General features: G+C 36.1%; 3 protein-coding genes and 1 long non-coding RNA gene across 4 annotated transcripts; 1 reads left to right on the top strand and 3 right to left on the bottom strand.

The window, feature by feature from the left end:
• Positions 1–129: 129 nt before the first annotated feature.
• LOC138129488 (odorant receptor 4-like) lies at positions 130–1,692 on the bottom strand. The gene is made up of 6 exons (XM_069045781.1): positions 1,679–1,692; positions 1,354–1,582; positions 715–1,307; positions 560–662; positions 356–514; positions 130–307 (listed from the first exon to the last, which is right to left on the bottom strand). The coding sequence occupies exons 1-6, from the start codon at positions 1,690–1,692 to the stop codon at positions 251–253; spliced, it is 1,155 nt and encodes a 384-aa protein (XP_068901882.1). The 3' UTR covers positions 130–250.
• Positions 1,693–3,593: 1,901 nt separating this feature from the next.
• LOC138127606 (odorant receptor 49b-like) lies at positions 3,594–5,803 on the bottom strand. Its single transcript, XM_069043680.1, has 6 exons — positions 5,244–5,803; positions 4,740–5,197; positions 4,592–4,693; positions 4,434–4,536; positions 4,136–4,294; positions 3,594–4,072 (listed from the first exon to the last, which is right to left on the bottom strand). Exons 1-6 carry the CDS (start codon positions 5,421–5,423, stop codon positions 4,007–4,009), a joined length of 1,068 nt encoding a protein of 355 aa, XP_068899781.1. The 5' UTR covers positions 5,424–5,803; the 3' UTR covers positions 3,594–4,006.
• A 1,895-nt stretch (positions 5,804–7,698) lies between these two features.
• LOC138127611 (uncharacterized) lies at positions 7,699–8,430 on the bottom strand. The gene is made up of 2 exons (XR_011158281.1): positions 8,048–8,430; positions 7,699–7,996 (listed from the first exon to the last, which is right to left on the bottom strand). It is a non-coding gene; the product is annotated as an uncharacterized lncRNA (long non-coding RNA).
• A 97-nt stretch (positions 8,431–8,527) lies between these two features.
• Positions 8,528–14,451, top strand: LOC138127593 (platelet-activating factor acetylhydrolase IB subunit beta homolog). Its single transcript, XM_069043666.1, has 4 exons — positions 8,528–8,689; positions 13,666–13,814; positions 13,861–14,044; positions 14,091–14,451. The coding sequence occupies exons 1-4, from the start codon at positions 8,567–8,569 to the stop codon at positions 14,358–14,360; spliced, it is 726 nt and encodes a 241-aa protein (XP_068899767.1). The 5' UTR covers positions 8,528–8,566; the 3' UTR covers positions 14,361–14,451.
• The last annotated feature ends 60 nt before the right edge of the window (positions 14,452–14,511 follow it).

Raw genomic sequence — 14,511 nt, 5'->3', positions numbered from 1 at the left:
AGCTTAACAACCAGCTCAAGACAATAGCTGCCTGGCGCCCATTTTTTTATAATCCGAACCCACGCCCTATGCCCCGAAAACCCCCTGAGAGCCCGGAGCTGTCACTGGCCAACTTTTGGTCACAATATAAAACCATCTATCATTGACTTTGCATGTACAATTATTGAAAAAGTAATTTGTGCAAATTACAGTATCCATTCATGATTTCAAATTCAAAACACCAATCGTATTGAGCATCATTCTTCCACTTTTAGTTGAGAACCACATTATGCAGATAACTATAGAAAGACAAAGCCGTTTTGAAGATCTACAACACTTCGTCATATGAAAGAATCAATGAATTTTGTCAACCGACCTGAGTGAAAGTCTTCAAATTGATCCAAACAAAACCATATCCACTGAACACGATTCTATTCTGCGCCCTTGCAATTATCAAACCAATCGCGTTTCTAACATCGGAATCATCAGAGTCGTACCACAGCGAGTTGTAAGCGGCAATACCCACATCCTCGGACTGAAACAAACTAAATAAAAGGCCACTCCAAGAAGGTACTCTCACCGCATCTGAAACTAGTTCAGCGTTGAAGCAATAGATCGCAGTTTCGATAATCTCCATAAAGCAGTAACCCATACATTTGAGCTTGTTGGGCAGTTTGAACCCTCTGAAATGATACAAGTGTGTAAAAATTTTCGACAAAGTACGAGAGGTGGTACTTCTGCGACACCACGAAGAGCTGCACGCAGATGATTCCGACAGAAAGCAGAAACTGGTTGAGGAAAATGGCGTTGTTAAACTTGTTGACTTTGTTGCAATACTCGAAGAGAAAGTTTTGGTGGTCTACTAGACTCTTGAGATTGTCTTTGAACTCCTTCTGGCTCTGGATTTGTGTAGTTTGCGTCTTCTCGATCCTCCAGGACTCGATCTTGTGGGCCAGGAGCTTAAACTGGACTATGACTGGAACGCTGATCGCACAAAACAACGCGTCGGAGCCGTAAATGCTTGCCACTATACAAGGTGCCAACGGCCAGAATCCAAAATGTATGTAGTAGTACCAACCGTCTGGAATGTACACACTGACTGGGAGGTCTCCACCTGTCAAGTACGGCTGCAAGTAGAAGGAAAACACCACACACGACGTCATGAACATGAACACGTTGACAAAACGGGAAGTCTTCGTCAACAACTTCTCGTACTGGTCGTGGATCTCCGTGTCGAAATCTTGAATCTTGAGGAATCTCGACCGTTCCTTCAGCAAAGTGGACAGGATGGACTTGTTCTGGTAGAGGGCACAGTGCTTGCCCAAAATCTACAAAATTGCGTTAGCACAAGCAGTACTGTGGGTACTACAATACATGGATGTAAATGAAGGTGCTCTGCAGACACTCCACCACTGTGTTGATATCGTTGTCCAAGACCCCCACCACGGCGCCGATTCCGGCCAACAGGATGACGGCAGACACTATAGTGCAGTTCATGATGAAGAAGAATACCAAGAATGGAGTCACTTCGACGTCTGGATGGACGCCTCCGGCTCGAAAAATCTTCAAAATGTAGTAAGTGGGGTCTAGTTGTTTGGCAGGCCTGAGAAAAATTCCAAATCATTTAGTTCAAGTAAAATTAAAACGATACTCACATATTTGGGTAGTCTCGACAAAGAGAAAGATCTAGATGGAGTACTTGTACACACGCATCACTTATATCTACAGGTCAGATCGCAAAAAAAATTGGATAATTACACCTGTGAGACTGTTATTAGATTGAATTTGGTTGGGAAAGAATGAATAGTTAAATAATTGTGATAGGTGATGGCGACTGTTCGATTTTTTGCTAAATTGGAATAATTAGAAGTGGGAGTTGAGACAGACTGTATGGGTTGCTAGAGGTGTCTTTATATAAGAGTGTAATTAAGTGATCAATACACTTATAATTTTATAATTGTGACATGTGGGAAAGCGGGAGTGGATCCATAGGTCTAGCTTGTTTACATGTTGGTAATTCGGAGTTGATTTCTGTTAACACCATATCAACCATATGGGTCATTCTGACAAGCAACGCCAACTAGCAAATCGTTTGACAAAAATACTCATTTTTGTGCAACTTCTGGTGTGACGTATGTTTCTTTGTATGTTTGTGCACGTCTGTAGCCTTAAGTACTGAACCGATTTCGATGGTACTTTCACCGGTGGATGGCTCATTTATCCAGGAGTGACACAAGATATGTCATGTCACGCTATCTTATCAGTAGTGGGTACAATAATTAAGTGGCCAAGGCGGGAGAGAGAGAGAGAGTTGCAAGTAAGTTTTTTCCATTTAAACATGAATATTTGTAGAGTTACTGCGCTGAAAGTCGTGTCAAATATTGTTTTCACTCTAAGGAATAATACATTTCTATTATACTTCATACAAGAAGACAGAAAATGAAAAAAAAAACTTGTTACGTAAATATAAACACTGTTCGCGTTTTGTATTGATTCTGGCAAATGATAATTTAAGAGGATGCAAGAATAGTTATTTGTGTATCAAGGCCAAAAAGTGCATCTTTTTCGTCCGAGTCTGGGTTTTCTAGCCGAGGCGCAGCCGAGGCTTCAAGACAGGAGAGGACCGAAAGGCAAAAACATCATTGGAAAAATTACAAATTTATTTTGTATCTACTCTTTTCAAATAGATAAATTTATTAATACATATTAACAATTTTTTGATAGTATTTTTTTATCAGCTTGCCAACAAAACGAGAAATTTACTATTTGCAATACAATTACTTATTTACATAATTTAATGTGACAGAACAATTTTGCGATTATCATCTGTGATGTCTTGCGGCGTATTGGACATTATTATTCATGAATTTCACTGTTGTATTAGACATTTCTTCATCACGTTGTTGCCATCGATTATGTGAACGTTCACTTTCTAATTGTGCACCAAATAGCACCAGAAGTAAACGATACTGCACTTTTTCAGGCAAAATTAAATTTAGCGTCCGAAAAAGTGCGTCCGAAAAAGAGTTACTTTTCGGCCGCTTGGGAGTACGTAAAATTAGGTACCTTCTTCATTAAGGGTGCCTAAAGAAGAGTTTGTTGAGATCTTTATTAGTGTTCATTTTGGAATATTTGCGAGTGCGCTACAAACAATTAAAAAAAGATTTGAATTCAGTGATCTGATTTGTATTCGCTGTTAATATAATTTTTTCATTTGTGCATTATGCAAATGTACGTGAAAAGAACTGTACATTCACACAAAGCAAGATATGTGGATCACGTTTCAATAATTAAACTCGCTACAACAATCAATAACTGATGAGACAGACCTCGAAGTAGATAATTGCAGCGTAGGAGAATAGGCGGTTCTTGAAACGGAAAACTGACAATTACAGAATTTTTATTCAGAAATATTTATTTCAAATTAATTGTTAATGCAACTTAACGTGATTGCGCCTTAATTAAAATACATTTTATTTTACAGTGAAATCAATCTTTAGTCACAATGAAACATTTTTTTGTTTTATTCTGTATTCCTTAAGATTATAGTTATTTGTACAACTTGTTATGACAGTCATACTTTTTTCACAAATTTGCAGATTGATTAACGAGGGCGTAGGCCGAGTGAATCAAGCAATTTAGTGAAAAAAAGAGACTTTCATAACGTGTTGTACACACTATTTTTTTGCATATCAATGTAAGTTGAGAAATTTGGTCCAAAAGGATTTATGAAAAATTACAAAAAAAATATTGGTCTGCTTTGACAATCATCTCCAAGGAAATGGAATAAAATGATGCAAAAAAGTACTACTTTCACTACGATTTTTCGTGTAAAAAAGTGCTACTTTCACTACGATTTTGCGTATAAAAAAGTGCCACTTTTATTACGATATGCAAAAAAAAAAATAAATCGAAGTAAATCTTTGTGACAATGTTATTTAAGTAAGTTGAAATTCAAACTACACAATAATTTTTAATTTTGTTTCTCATCTAAATATTAAAATTCTACTATTTATTAAAATAGTTATTACTTCTTCTCAGTCAAGGCCACCGTATTGAGATAACTCACAAAAGACAACGTTGCTTTAAAAATCTAAAAAAATGAAAAAAATCAGTCTTAAAAATTGTTGAAAAAAAATTAAGTATGTGGACTGACCCGAGTGAAAGTTTGCATATCAACTCTGACCAATTGGTATCCATTGAAAACCACCCTCTTTTGTGTCCGACTAATGATGAAAGCGACTGTACGTCTAATATCAGATCTGTCTGTTTCATACCAAGGGGAATTATAAATCGCCTTACCAACATTTTCCGACTAAAACAAAAACATATCCAGGAGATTGTGTTTCAAGAGTTCTGTAATATAAAAACGGTGCGCGTGTGGCGTGGCATTAACTAACGTTTTTAACCATTTAAGTTTTTTTTAGGTTAGGTGACGTTGGAAACCTACTCACCGCCTCCGAAATTAATTCGCAGTTGTAGCAGTAGATGGCGGTGTCGATAAACTGACTAATTATGAACCCTGTATATTTGATCTTGTTGACAAGTGGGTAACTACTAGAATTGCAAAAATTTTGTACAACGAGTTTTGAAAGATTTCCAACAGTCTTACTCTTGTGACGCGATGAACATCAAAATGCAACAAACAGAAACCGTGATGAAGAACTCGAAGAGAAAGACGCCACTAGAGTGGGCGTTGATTTTCTCACAATATCTACAAAAGAAGATTTAGTTGGATTAAAAGAAAACGAACTTCTCACTCTATCAAAAAGTTGTGGTAATCCACGAGTCTTCCAACCTCTTCACTTCCTCTTCTTCTCATCTTCAAATTCTCAAACTCGTTGGCCAACAACTTAAACTGGACAGTAACCGGAACCGCGAGCGCACAAAACATCGAAGTCACTCCGTAGACGCTGCTGAAGAGCGGAGGCGTCATGTACCAGTAGACCAAGTACAAGTAGTAGAACCACCCTTCAGGAACGTAGATCTTCATCTGGAGCTCGTGAAAGATGAACGGTTGGACGTAGAAAACAGCGGCCAACACCACTGCGTAGTTCTTGTAGTACCGAATAAATCTGGAGGTGACCTCCATCATCCTCTCGCAATCTGCGCGAACCCGACCCTCGAAATCCTCAATCTTCCAAAATCTCGACTGACTTTGGAGGAGGTGCGCCAAGTCGGGTTTGTGGTGGTAGTTGAGGGCATATCTGCAACTAGTCTAGAGTGTTGTTGGACCAAGAAGATAAAAAATGCTATTGACTTGCATAGATCATGAAGAGCACAGAGGAGAGGCCTTCGATGGCTCTAAAAATGTCGCTTCTGGCCGCTGCGACTTCCATGATTGCCAAAACTAGCAGAAAGACGAAGAAGAAGCAGTTGACGTAATGGTACAGCGTCAAGAGTTTCGATTTGGAGTGTGGGTGTAGTCCCGCATATTTTAGCATCAGTTCAGGGTAGTGAGACAGGTTGTATTTGTTTTTGGTAGACCTGTAAAGTCGAATTGGAAGAAAGAAGAAAGTAAGCTGACTTACATTTGTGTCTGCTTGTCTTGAATCGATGCTTGTTTAAATGATTTCTGCACTGTCGACAACTTGTTTTATAGTGGAGTTAATGAGATAGTCAATAGATTCATAACGAGATAAGATTATAGTGGAGATGTTTCCAATGCAGAAGTGACGTAAGAGGAATGAAAAATTAACAGAATGGGGTACTTAGTCGACATTAAAGGAATTATTTGTGTAATTTAGCAACCTTGTTGCAGATATAAAGAGAGAAGTCATTAAATTAAACCAGAAAAAATCAAAAACATCACAAAAAAAAAATATGATATACAGGGTTTCCCTGAAATGCGCGGCAAAATTTTAACCACAAGCTAGTAGGTTTCATGTAGAACTCGGAAAAGATATTTAAAAAATAAAATGGCATTTAATTTTTGAAGTACAATTTTTTTTAATTGCTTTTAGTCTTCTACGTTGTTCCACAACCTCGTAGGTAAAATTTCGGCACATTTTAAAACTACACCCTGTATATCATATTTTATAAAATGTACACCAATGCGGTTTCCTTGTCTTAAAGCATATTTCCTAGAGGTTACTTCACATTGGCGTACATTTTATAAAATATTATATACAAGGGTGTGTTTTTAAAATGTGCCGAAATTTTACCTACGAGGTTGTGGGACAACGTAGAAGACTAAAAGCAATTAAAAAAATTGTAGCTCAAAAATTAAATTTCATATTATTTTTTGACAGAATTTTTTAAATATTTTTTCCGATTTCTACATGAAGCCTAGTAGCTCGTGGTTAAAATTTTGCCGCGCATTTCAGGGACACCTGTAGGGTGGGGCGATGTTAAAGCGAGGTAGATTCTACGATAATTTTCCTTACACTCAGTGTTTCTAACAAATTTTATCGTTACTAGATAATAATATCCGTCGTGATAAATTGATCCGGCCTGAATGCTGTATCACCGGGTGTGTGGTCAATCAGAAGATCATTTTTCTATATTTCTCCTATATGTAAAAGCTTTTGACCTTTAGTAATTTATTGTTTTTGGAGTTAAATAGAACTATGTACCTACGTTTTAATTTTTGTCTTAACGATACTGTTTTTTTTTATTTATTTAAAAAAATTTAGTCAATGCTTTAAAATTTAACTAGAGAAAATTAATAACATAAATAATTTTACCTTTTCCTCGTTTTTAGTTACCTTAAATATTTTTCAATTAGTTTTTCTTTCTTTCGTCTTTCATTGCCAACCTGAAGATATTACATTCTCCTCGCTTTTATTAGTCTGTTACTGACCATAAATACATATTTTTGAAGCGAAAACTTCTTTAGGCACACCACACGGGCAGCGAATTAGTTTCATGCGACACGCTAAAATCGTCACGCAATACGCTAAAATCGTCACGCTCAAATCGTCGCAGACTCGGACCGGAGAGCAACGAAAGCGACACTATGACGTCTAAGACTCATTAATAATAAAGTTATTATTATCATTACTTATTTATGCCTTGTTCCTGATTCCTCCAAATACTGTCATCCATAATAATATAATTAGAAGTTTTCAGTCTTTTTTTTAATTTGTTTCTTTCTCTTTCTACTTTAGTTATGCTGTCTTTTTATTTAGTTTTTAATTTTTGAACATTTTGAACTCTTCAAAAATAAAATAGTCAAGTTTCAAGATTTTTCTTTCAGAACATTTTTTGACCAACTCAGGTGTCTAAAATAACATAGCAAGTTGAGTCAATAAAATCGTTTCATCTCTCTCATTAGTCGATGAAACAATCATCAACCTCAATATTGACGCAAATTACAGTGTGAGAAAATAATTGCAGAACCAACACGCAAGTTTAAATAATTCAATAGAAAAAGCCTCGATTGGAATTGGTTTCAACTTTGAGTAGAGACCTTGTCCTTTGTTGGGCGAACAACATGATGGGAGCCACTGCGACGTCCAGACTTATCTCTATCGAACTCTTTTGGAACTTATTAGTAGAGATTTAAAACTTGCTTCTCGTAAATTTTTGTTGTACAGAAGTAGAAAATTATTCTCTTCACACTTATCATTATCCATTCTAAATTATTTAGATATTTTCGTTTTGTACAAAGCGCTTGAAAAATTCCTCGTTTCCTTCAACCTTTTGGTCTTGGCAGTCGTCTTTCATTTTTTGCAGTTTTCTAGATTTTTCCACTTTTTCCTTTTGTCCTAAACACGATTATTTGATACTCTAATAATACTTTTTATTCAAACCATTCACAAAAATACAAATACAAAAAAACAACCAAATCAAAGATTTTACTGATCGCAACATACTTCAGCACTTGAATTATTTTTTTTTTAACGTCCTTGTGAGCTTCACCAACATATCGTCAACATTTTTATTTAGCCTTCTGCGCTCTTCGAGACCCTTATTTCTGATCAAGACCACCAGAGGTGTGTCGTTTTGCACGATTTTGAGAAGATTCATCAAAAGCTCGTCAGTTTTCCTCATCACACCCATGTTAAACTCGTTCCTAAAAAAATCACAACATTTCGTATACCCAGCGTTCACTAATCGTACTTACAGTTTTTGAGGCACTCCAGAGATTACTTTGCTCTTGTGAGCTTGTTGAGCCCTACCGCCCAACACCAAACACAGGAAAATAAAATATGGCAATATCATTTTGACTCGATGCGGACAAATGGTAATTTTTCCTTGCGGATACGAGTTTATAACAAACGGACATGCATGCGCCGACCATTGTTAGTATTTTTAATGGTTTGGAAAATCGTCATTTACATAATTGAACAATTCTATTACATTGTTGAAAAAATCGTGGCCAGAGTTCATGACCAGCTTTTCAATCATTACATAAAAATTGTAAATATTTTTTATTGTTTGCAAAATTTCAAAAATTACACATTTAGCATATTCTTGTGGTCACCTCACTCGACTTGGTAGTATTCTTGCAATTGTTACGTTCAGCGCCATCTCCCGGCGGTTGTGCTTACTACTTACAGGTTTCTGTACCGACTCGTTGTAATAAGCAAACCGTGCAGAAAATAATAACATAGAGATAGGTTATAGACTTATAGAGCTTCACATGAACTTGAACCGACATCCTGTTCCAGTCCAATTTATTTCGTCCGCCAATAGAAGGATGAATCCTTGCGTGATTCCCAAACTGTCCGAAGATCATGACGGCGACGAACGGAAATTGAGCATGGTATGATCCTTTCCCACTTATACATTTATTTCATTATCTCGTTATTTATTCATTTTCCACCGAGTAAACACATTTCAACCGAGTAGATATCTTGATCCGATTTTGACACATTTATCTTTTTTTGCCGCCTCTATTTTTGTTCGCCCAGTGATACACATAATTATATTTAGGCAAATGTTTATATGATAATCAGCTAAAAATATTTGGTGCGTTTCTGCATGTTTTTATTACGATTTAGTGACCCCTGAAATGGCGATGTTATCGCAATTTCGCCAAGGCGGCGTGAAGAGAGATAAGCTGACCCTGACGCTTCTTAAGTCGGGAAAGTGGAGAAAATTTATTGGTCTCAAATCAAGATAAAGCCACCTGGCACCTGTTTCTATTTATTTATTTGTTGATAAATGTGCAATACCGAGCTTATTTTTTCACAGGAGAGCTGACAGTGTTTTTTGCAAAAAGTGTAATTGCGATTCGTGTTGTCATGCTAAAAACAAAGACATCGCGTTCAAGGACAGGTTCAATAAAATAAATATGTATTGCATTTTATTTGCAGCTAACCGAAAGGTGCAATTAGGTACGAAGTTATGCAAAATTTGTCCCTCCGTGATAACAAAATCAGATTTGTTATAAGTGGTTAAAATATTCTTATAATAAGTTTTAAATATCGCCAATATCGGGTGTTCATTTAAATTTATCCTCAAAGTAGGCGTTGAAGAGTCGATTGCGAACGCACCAGGAATTACAGATCACGGATCAGCTGCTTAAATCTAACATCACTTTTTGCGTTGTTTGTGTTTTTCCTCTGCAGACTGATGAGTGGTGCGTTCACAATCGACTCTGCAACGCCAACTTTGAGGATAAATTTAAATGAACACCCGATATAAGGAACTGTATTATTTTAACTACATATTATTATTATTATTTCGCTTTTTTATTGTAACAAATAGACAATTTTACGAAATGTATAAATTGTATGAATGCGGTGTGAATTTTGTTTTTCTTGAACGTTTTTTCTTTGTTCTTCTTCCTTCATGTTCGGTATTTTGCTTAAATCTATAGAAATCAAAATATATACATTCGCGAGCAATAAATTTTGGTCGTCAAGGTCATTCTTTGACGCAATCGAAAATGCTCCATTGTAAAACAGTCATAAATATCATAACCATTTTTTTCTCTTTTTTTGACACTTTGTTGACATGCGCATAATCAGGCAGGGAATTTTTTTTAAATTTGTGCCAATCTAACCAAATTTTGAAATGACATTTGACGACCAAAATTTATTGCTCGCGACAGTACTTGAATATTTTCATTTTACAAAAAATATTAAATGACCATGTAGAATAACTATCTGCTTTTATTTAGTTCCACTATAGCATGACTCATTATTTTATTTTTAAATATTTAGTTATTAAAAATGGAAAATTATAAATAATTTGACATGTAGGTACGTGAAGTAGATATGGCAACATTGCCTGACCTCAAGTAATTACTGATTAGCTGTTGTCAGACGTCAGACTTTAAATCGTGAAAGCTATGAGTTTTTGAAAAAAGATGTCAGAAATCAGATGATTCAAAATGGAGTCCACGGCAACGTTGACTTCATTATCCGAGGAAAGGGATTTATTGAAATTTAGGAACAGATGGAATTTAAAGAGGGCTAAATCAGGCCAATAAAGCGAATGTACTTTCAGATCGTTGTCGAATTTTGAAATTTTCTCCACTGAAACGACATTTATACAAGCGTGGCAACGCTGTAGAATTTTGATCTATAGTTGGTCGCAATTCTAAATTTCCAATTGTTGAATTATGTTGGCAAAATATAAATATTTCTAAATTGGGGATTCTTATAAGCAAAGTTGGCAATATAATTATTTTATAAACATGATTCGAAAACATTAAAATTTGTTCATAAATTTATTTTGCTTTTAGAATTTGATTTTCTACCTACTTACTTGCTGCATTTTAAAAAAGGTTTTCGTTCTTTTCCTTTATTCTAAAATTTGAGGTTGTAAAAACGGAAATTGACAGATAACCTAACAAATACTATCTGACGCATTTTTCACTAAACAGTGTTGCCGGTTGTATCGCGCGTTCAAATGAAATCCTGGGCTGAGTAGGCGTTGGAAAAATTAAACCGTTTAGAACAGTGTAAAGTTTGAATTTCCCGCCGTTTGACACGAATGACATTTGTTTATGTTTAATGGGGACATAATTGAACATGTTTGTTTTCAGCAAAGGGTGCCCTTAAATATTTGCTTCGAAAATAGGAATCGTTAAGTTATTCTATTTTTAATGTAAGACATTGCAAAGAAAGAAAAAAAGAAATATTTTTTTGGCTCTAAATTTTAGGTTAGCTGTCAACAATGCAGTGTTGGTGGAAGTTTATAATTGAGACAGACTTTAGGCGAGAGTGAAATATACTGGGTGACTTTTAATGACTGAAATTATTTTTGTTCGGTTGGCAACAAATTTACGATTTTATGTTGGTGCACTTGACTATCAGATTCAAATATGACAGTTAAAAATTAAAAATAAATCAAATTGTCATTATTTATTTCTAGAATCTTAACCTAGAAAGCGAATCAACAGACAACTCTTTGACAAATAACTAGGTGTGTCAATTATTCGGAAGTGCCAACCCATTAAATTTGTGGCGATCATTAGAAGTCATCAGGTGGTGGATTTTTAATATGTGAACGGGATTTGTGTTACAATCCTTTGATCTGATTGATCCAAACTGTAAATTAGATTTTTTAAATCCAATCAAAATTGTAGATTCTTTAGATTTAACTGAGACATAGATAAAATTACGAACAACGGTATGTTTGATCTATTACTATCTTTTAATTTATAGAGAATTTATTGAGTACCTGTGGAGGATTTAAACGTTTCAAAGGAAAATACGGAATTATTTTTTACTTAGCAGGTACAGGGTTATTCTAAATGATTGTGGTCCAAGGAGGCGTAAAAACTGAATGTAAAATTTATGGCCGCCGCTCTGTATAAAAAACATCAAAGTGATGTGAATAAGTGAGTGTAATATTTTTGGAATTGGTCGCAAAACAACGCAACATTTTTGGATTCAATCGTTAATTAAAATAAATAAATAAAATTCTCTTCGCCGCATTTTCACCTAAAAGTGACAGTGACAGCGACAAAAATTGACAGTTCACATGAAAGCGGCAAAAATTTCATAACATGGGCATGGCCTGCTTCGTCTACAATCATTTAGTCATTTAGAATAATCCTGTATAATCTTTTTTATCTCTCTTTGCTAAGCATTTTCCTAATCCTCATTTCATAATTTATAGTTTATCGTACTAGGAAGCACTAGATAACGTAAGCCAGTTATTACCAAAGTTCAATCATCGTCTACAGCAATCATCTAAATTAGCGTACTTTGTGCCAAGCTGGAATCTCTTTCATGAATTATTTGTTTTCATCCAAATGCACTTTTTTGTTAACTCCAGGAAATGTGTAAACACTGCATGGGAGATAATTTTTTTCACTTTTATTCGATCAAAAATAAATTTACTTGGAATCTAATTTCACAAGTAAATACTTCAACGAAGTGGAGAAAAAAAAATTAAAAAATTTAGAAAAATATTCTTGGAACATTGTTCAAGAGGTGGGCATATCGATTGTATAGTTGGTTGCATACTCGCTAAACATCTAATTGAAAGTAAATGTATTGACGTAAGAAATAGTCCGGTAAATACATTTTTTCGTGTTTACTGAGTTGAAATAATTATTTTCATATGAGTAGCGCTGTCAGATCACTTTTCAGGTATGAGGCCGAAATTTGAAGCAAGAGGCGGTAGCCGAGTGTTGCAAAAGAAGCCGAATACCTGAAAACTGGCAGTGCATGAACATTTTTCGTGTTCGTTTGGGCAAAGTCTGAAAAAACATTAATTCATTGTAAATTTTGAGGTTATCTTTGACAGATGTCATAATCGAGAAAGTTTGTGTATTTAATTATATACCACTTTCCCGGTTATATATCTCAGGAAACGAACACGAAAAAACATTTCTGGGAAGCGTTTACATCGTTAGCGCCATTGTGGAACAACTATTGCTTCTAGTTTTAGCTTTTTTACATCTGCGCGTCGGTCACAAAAAATAATTGCTTTTTCAACGTTAAAACTTTTCACGTCGGTCATTTTATAACTACGAACCGTCCAATTTTCGCGCACTTAAGAAATTGAGCCCTCAATTATCCGCTAATTACATCAAGTGCACCAGGAAGTCGGTTAAATGACTGTTGAAAAATCTTCCGACACGGTCCCCTCGTCCAGTTTGACCTTAACAACAATTGGACAATCATCCAACAAAGCGTAATGGCCCAGTGAATGTCAAATTTGTTTACGATTTGTTTATGATTTGTTTACCAGAAGGATTTTTTATAAACACGTCCATAGCAAAAGGAGTTGAAGGTGCTAGATGGGATTAAATGTGAAAAAAAACACGCAAATCGTTTTTTAATTCGGTGCTGCTTAACACAATTTCCAAATATTTTTTAGACCAAAAAAGTAAAATGACATTTATTTTTTGAGCTACAAGTTTTTTAGTCCTATAACCTCGTAGGTAAAATTTTGGGCACATTTTAAAAATACACCCTGTATGTATATCATGTTTTATAAAATGTACGCCAATGTGAAGTAACCTATAGGAAATATGATTTAAAACAAGGAAACCGCATTGGTGTACGTTTTATAAAATAGGATATACAGGGTGTATTTTTAAAATGTGCCGAAATTTTACCTACAAGTTTGATTGACAACGTAGAAGACTAAAAACAATAAAAAAAAATTGTAGCTCAAAAAATAAATGTAATTTATTTTTTGACAGAATTTTTTAAATATTTTTTCCGAGTTCTACATGAAGCCAGTAGCTCGTGGTTAAAATTTCTGCACGCATTTCAAAAACACCCTGTATACCTCACGACAAGAATATTGCGAGATTTGGACTCTTTCCAGCACAAACGTTTCGTCCAGCAGGCCCGGACGTGCGAATCGGAAATCCTCTTCATCGGCGACTCCATCATCGAGCAGCTACAATTCTCCACTCTGTGGCAGGAAAAGATAAGCTCCTTGCACTGCGTCAACTTCGGCATCGGCGGCGACAGGTACACCCCCACGCTCGACTCGCATCCTCTAACCTTGATACTTCAGGGTCGAAAACGTCCTCTGGCGAATCCAGAACGGCGAACTCGACTTCAACGTCAAACTCAAAGCCGTGGTCCTCTTCGTCGGCACCAACAACACCGATTGCACCCCGCACGAGATCTTCGAGGGCATCTTGGAGATCATCAAGGAGATCAAGCACAAGTTGGGCAACATCGTCATAATCCTGCCGGTGAGTCTGTCACGGAATTGTTCCGGGTCTCAGCGGGATTTTGCAGACGCTGCTGCCCAGAGGACAGTATTCCAATCCTTACAGGGAGAGGAACGACCACGTCAATACCTTCTTGATCGACAAGTTTTGCAACGAAGCCAACGCCGATGAAGTCACCAGCAACGTCCACGTGGTGGAGATCCACCACAACATCGTCCAGAACGACCAGACCATTTCGCACCACGTCATGCACGACTACCTCCACCTCACCAATTCCGCCTACTTGAAGATCTTCGGACCTGTCTACGATAAACTCTGTACCTTGCTCCAGAAGTGAGCGCTTCGAGGATGCCTCGGCGATTGTGACAATACTTTTGAGATTTGTAAAGATAAATGCATTTTCAATAAACTTTTCAGTATATTTGTAAGCAATTTTTGGTTATGTTGTACAAGAACCATAGACACTGGACAAGACAGAGAAAAAACCC

This window comes from Tenebrio molitor, chromosome 4 (assembly GCF_963966145.1).
Source record: "Tenebrio molitor chromosome 4, icTenMoli1.1, whole genome shotgun sequence".
In the NCBI taxonomy this organism is placed as follows: Eukaryota; Metazoa; Arthropoda; class Insecta; order Coleoptera; family Tenebrionidae; genus Tenebrio; species Tenebrio molitor.
The sequence above is the reverse complement of the archived record's forward strand: the minus strand, read 5'-3'. Positions and strand labels throughout refer to the sequence as shown.

Excerpts from the sequence above, each read along its gene's own strand:
- LOC138127593 (XM_069043666.1), top strand. The coding sequence starts at position 8,567 with ATGAACTTGAACCGACATCCTGTTCCAGTCCAATTTATTTCGTCCGCC. Across the intron at positions 8,690-13,665 it reads ACGAACGGAAATTGAGCATG|CACAAACGTTTCGTCCAGCA; the intron begins GTATGATCCTTT and ends GACTCTTTCCAG. Across the intron at positions 13,815-13,860 it reads TTCGGCATCGGCGGCGACAG|GGTCGAAAACGTCCTCTGGC; the intron begins GTACACCCCCAC and ends TTGATACTTCAG.
- LOC138127606 (XM_069043680.1), bottom strand. The coding sequence starts at position 5,423 with ATGCTAAAATATGCGGGACTACACCCACACTCCAAATCGAAACTCTTG. Across the intron at positions 4,537-4,591 it reads ATGTTCATCGCGTCACAAGA|TAGTTACCCACTTGTCAACA; the intron begins GTAAGACTGTTG and ends TTGCAATTCTAG. Across the intron at positions 4,295-4,433 it reads GCGAATTAATTTCGGAGGCG|TCGGAAAATGTTGGTAAGGC; the intron begins GTGAGTAGGTTT and ends TTTTTGTTTTAG.
- LOC138129488 (XM_069045781.1), bottom strand. Across the intron at positions 663-714 it reads CTCTTCGTGGTGTCGCAGAA|AGGGTTCAAACTGCCCAACA; the intron begins GTACCACCTCTC and ends GTATCATTTCAG. Across the intron at positions 308-355 it reads ATTTGAAGACTTTCACTCAG|ATCTTCAAAACGGCTTTGTC; the intron begins GTCGGTTGACAA and ends GAAGTGTTGTAG.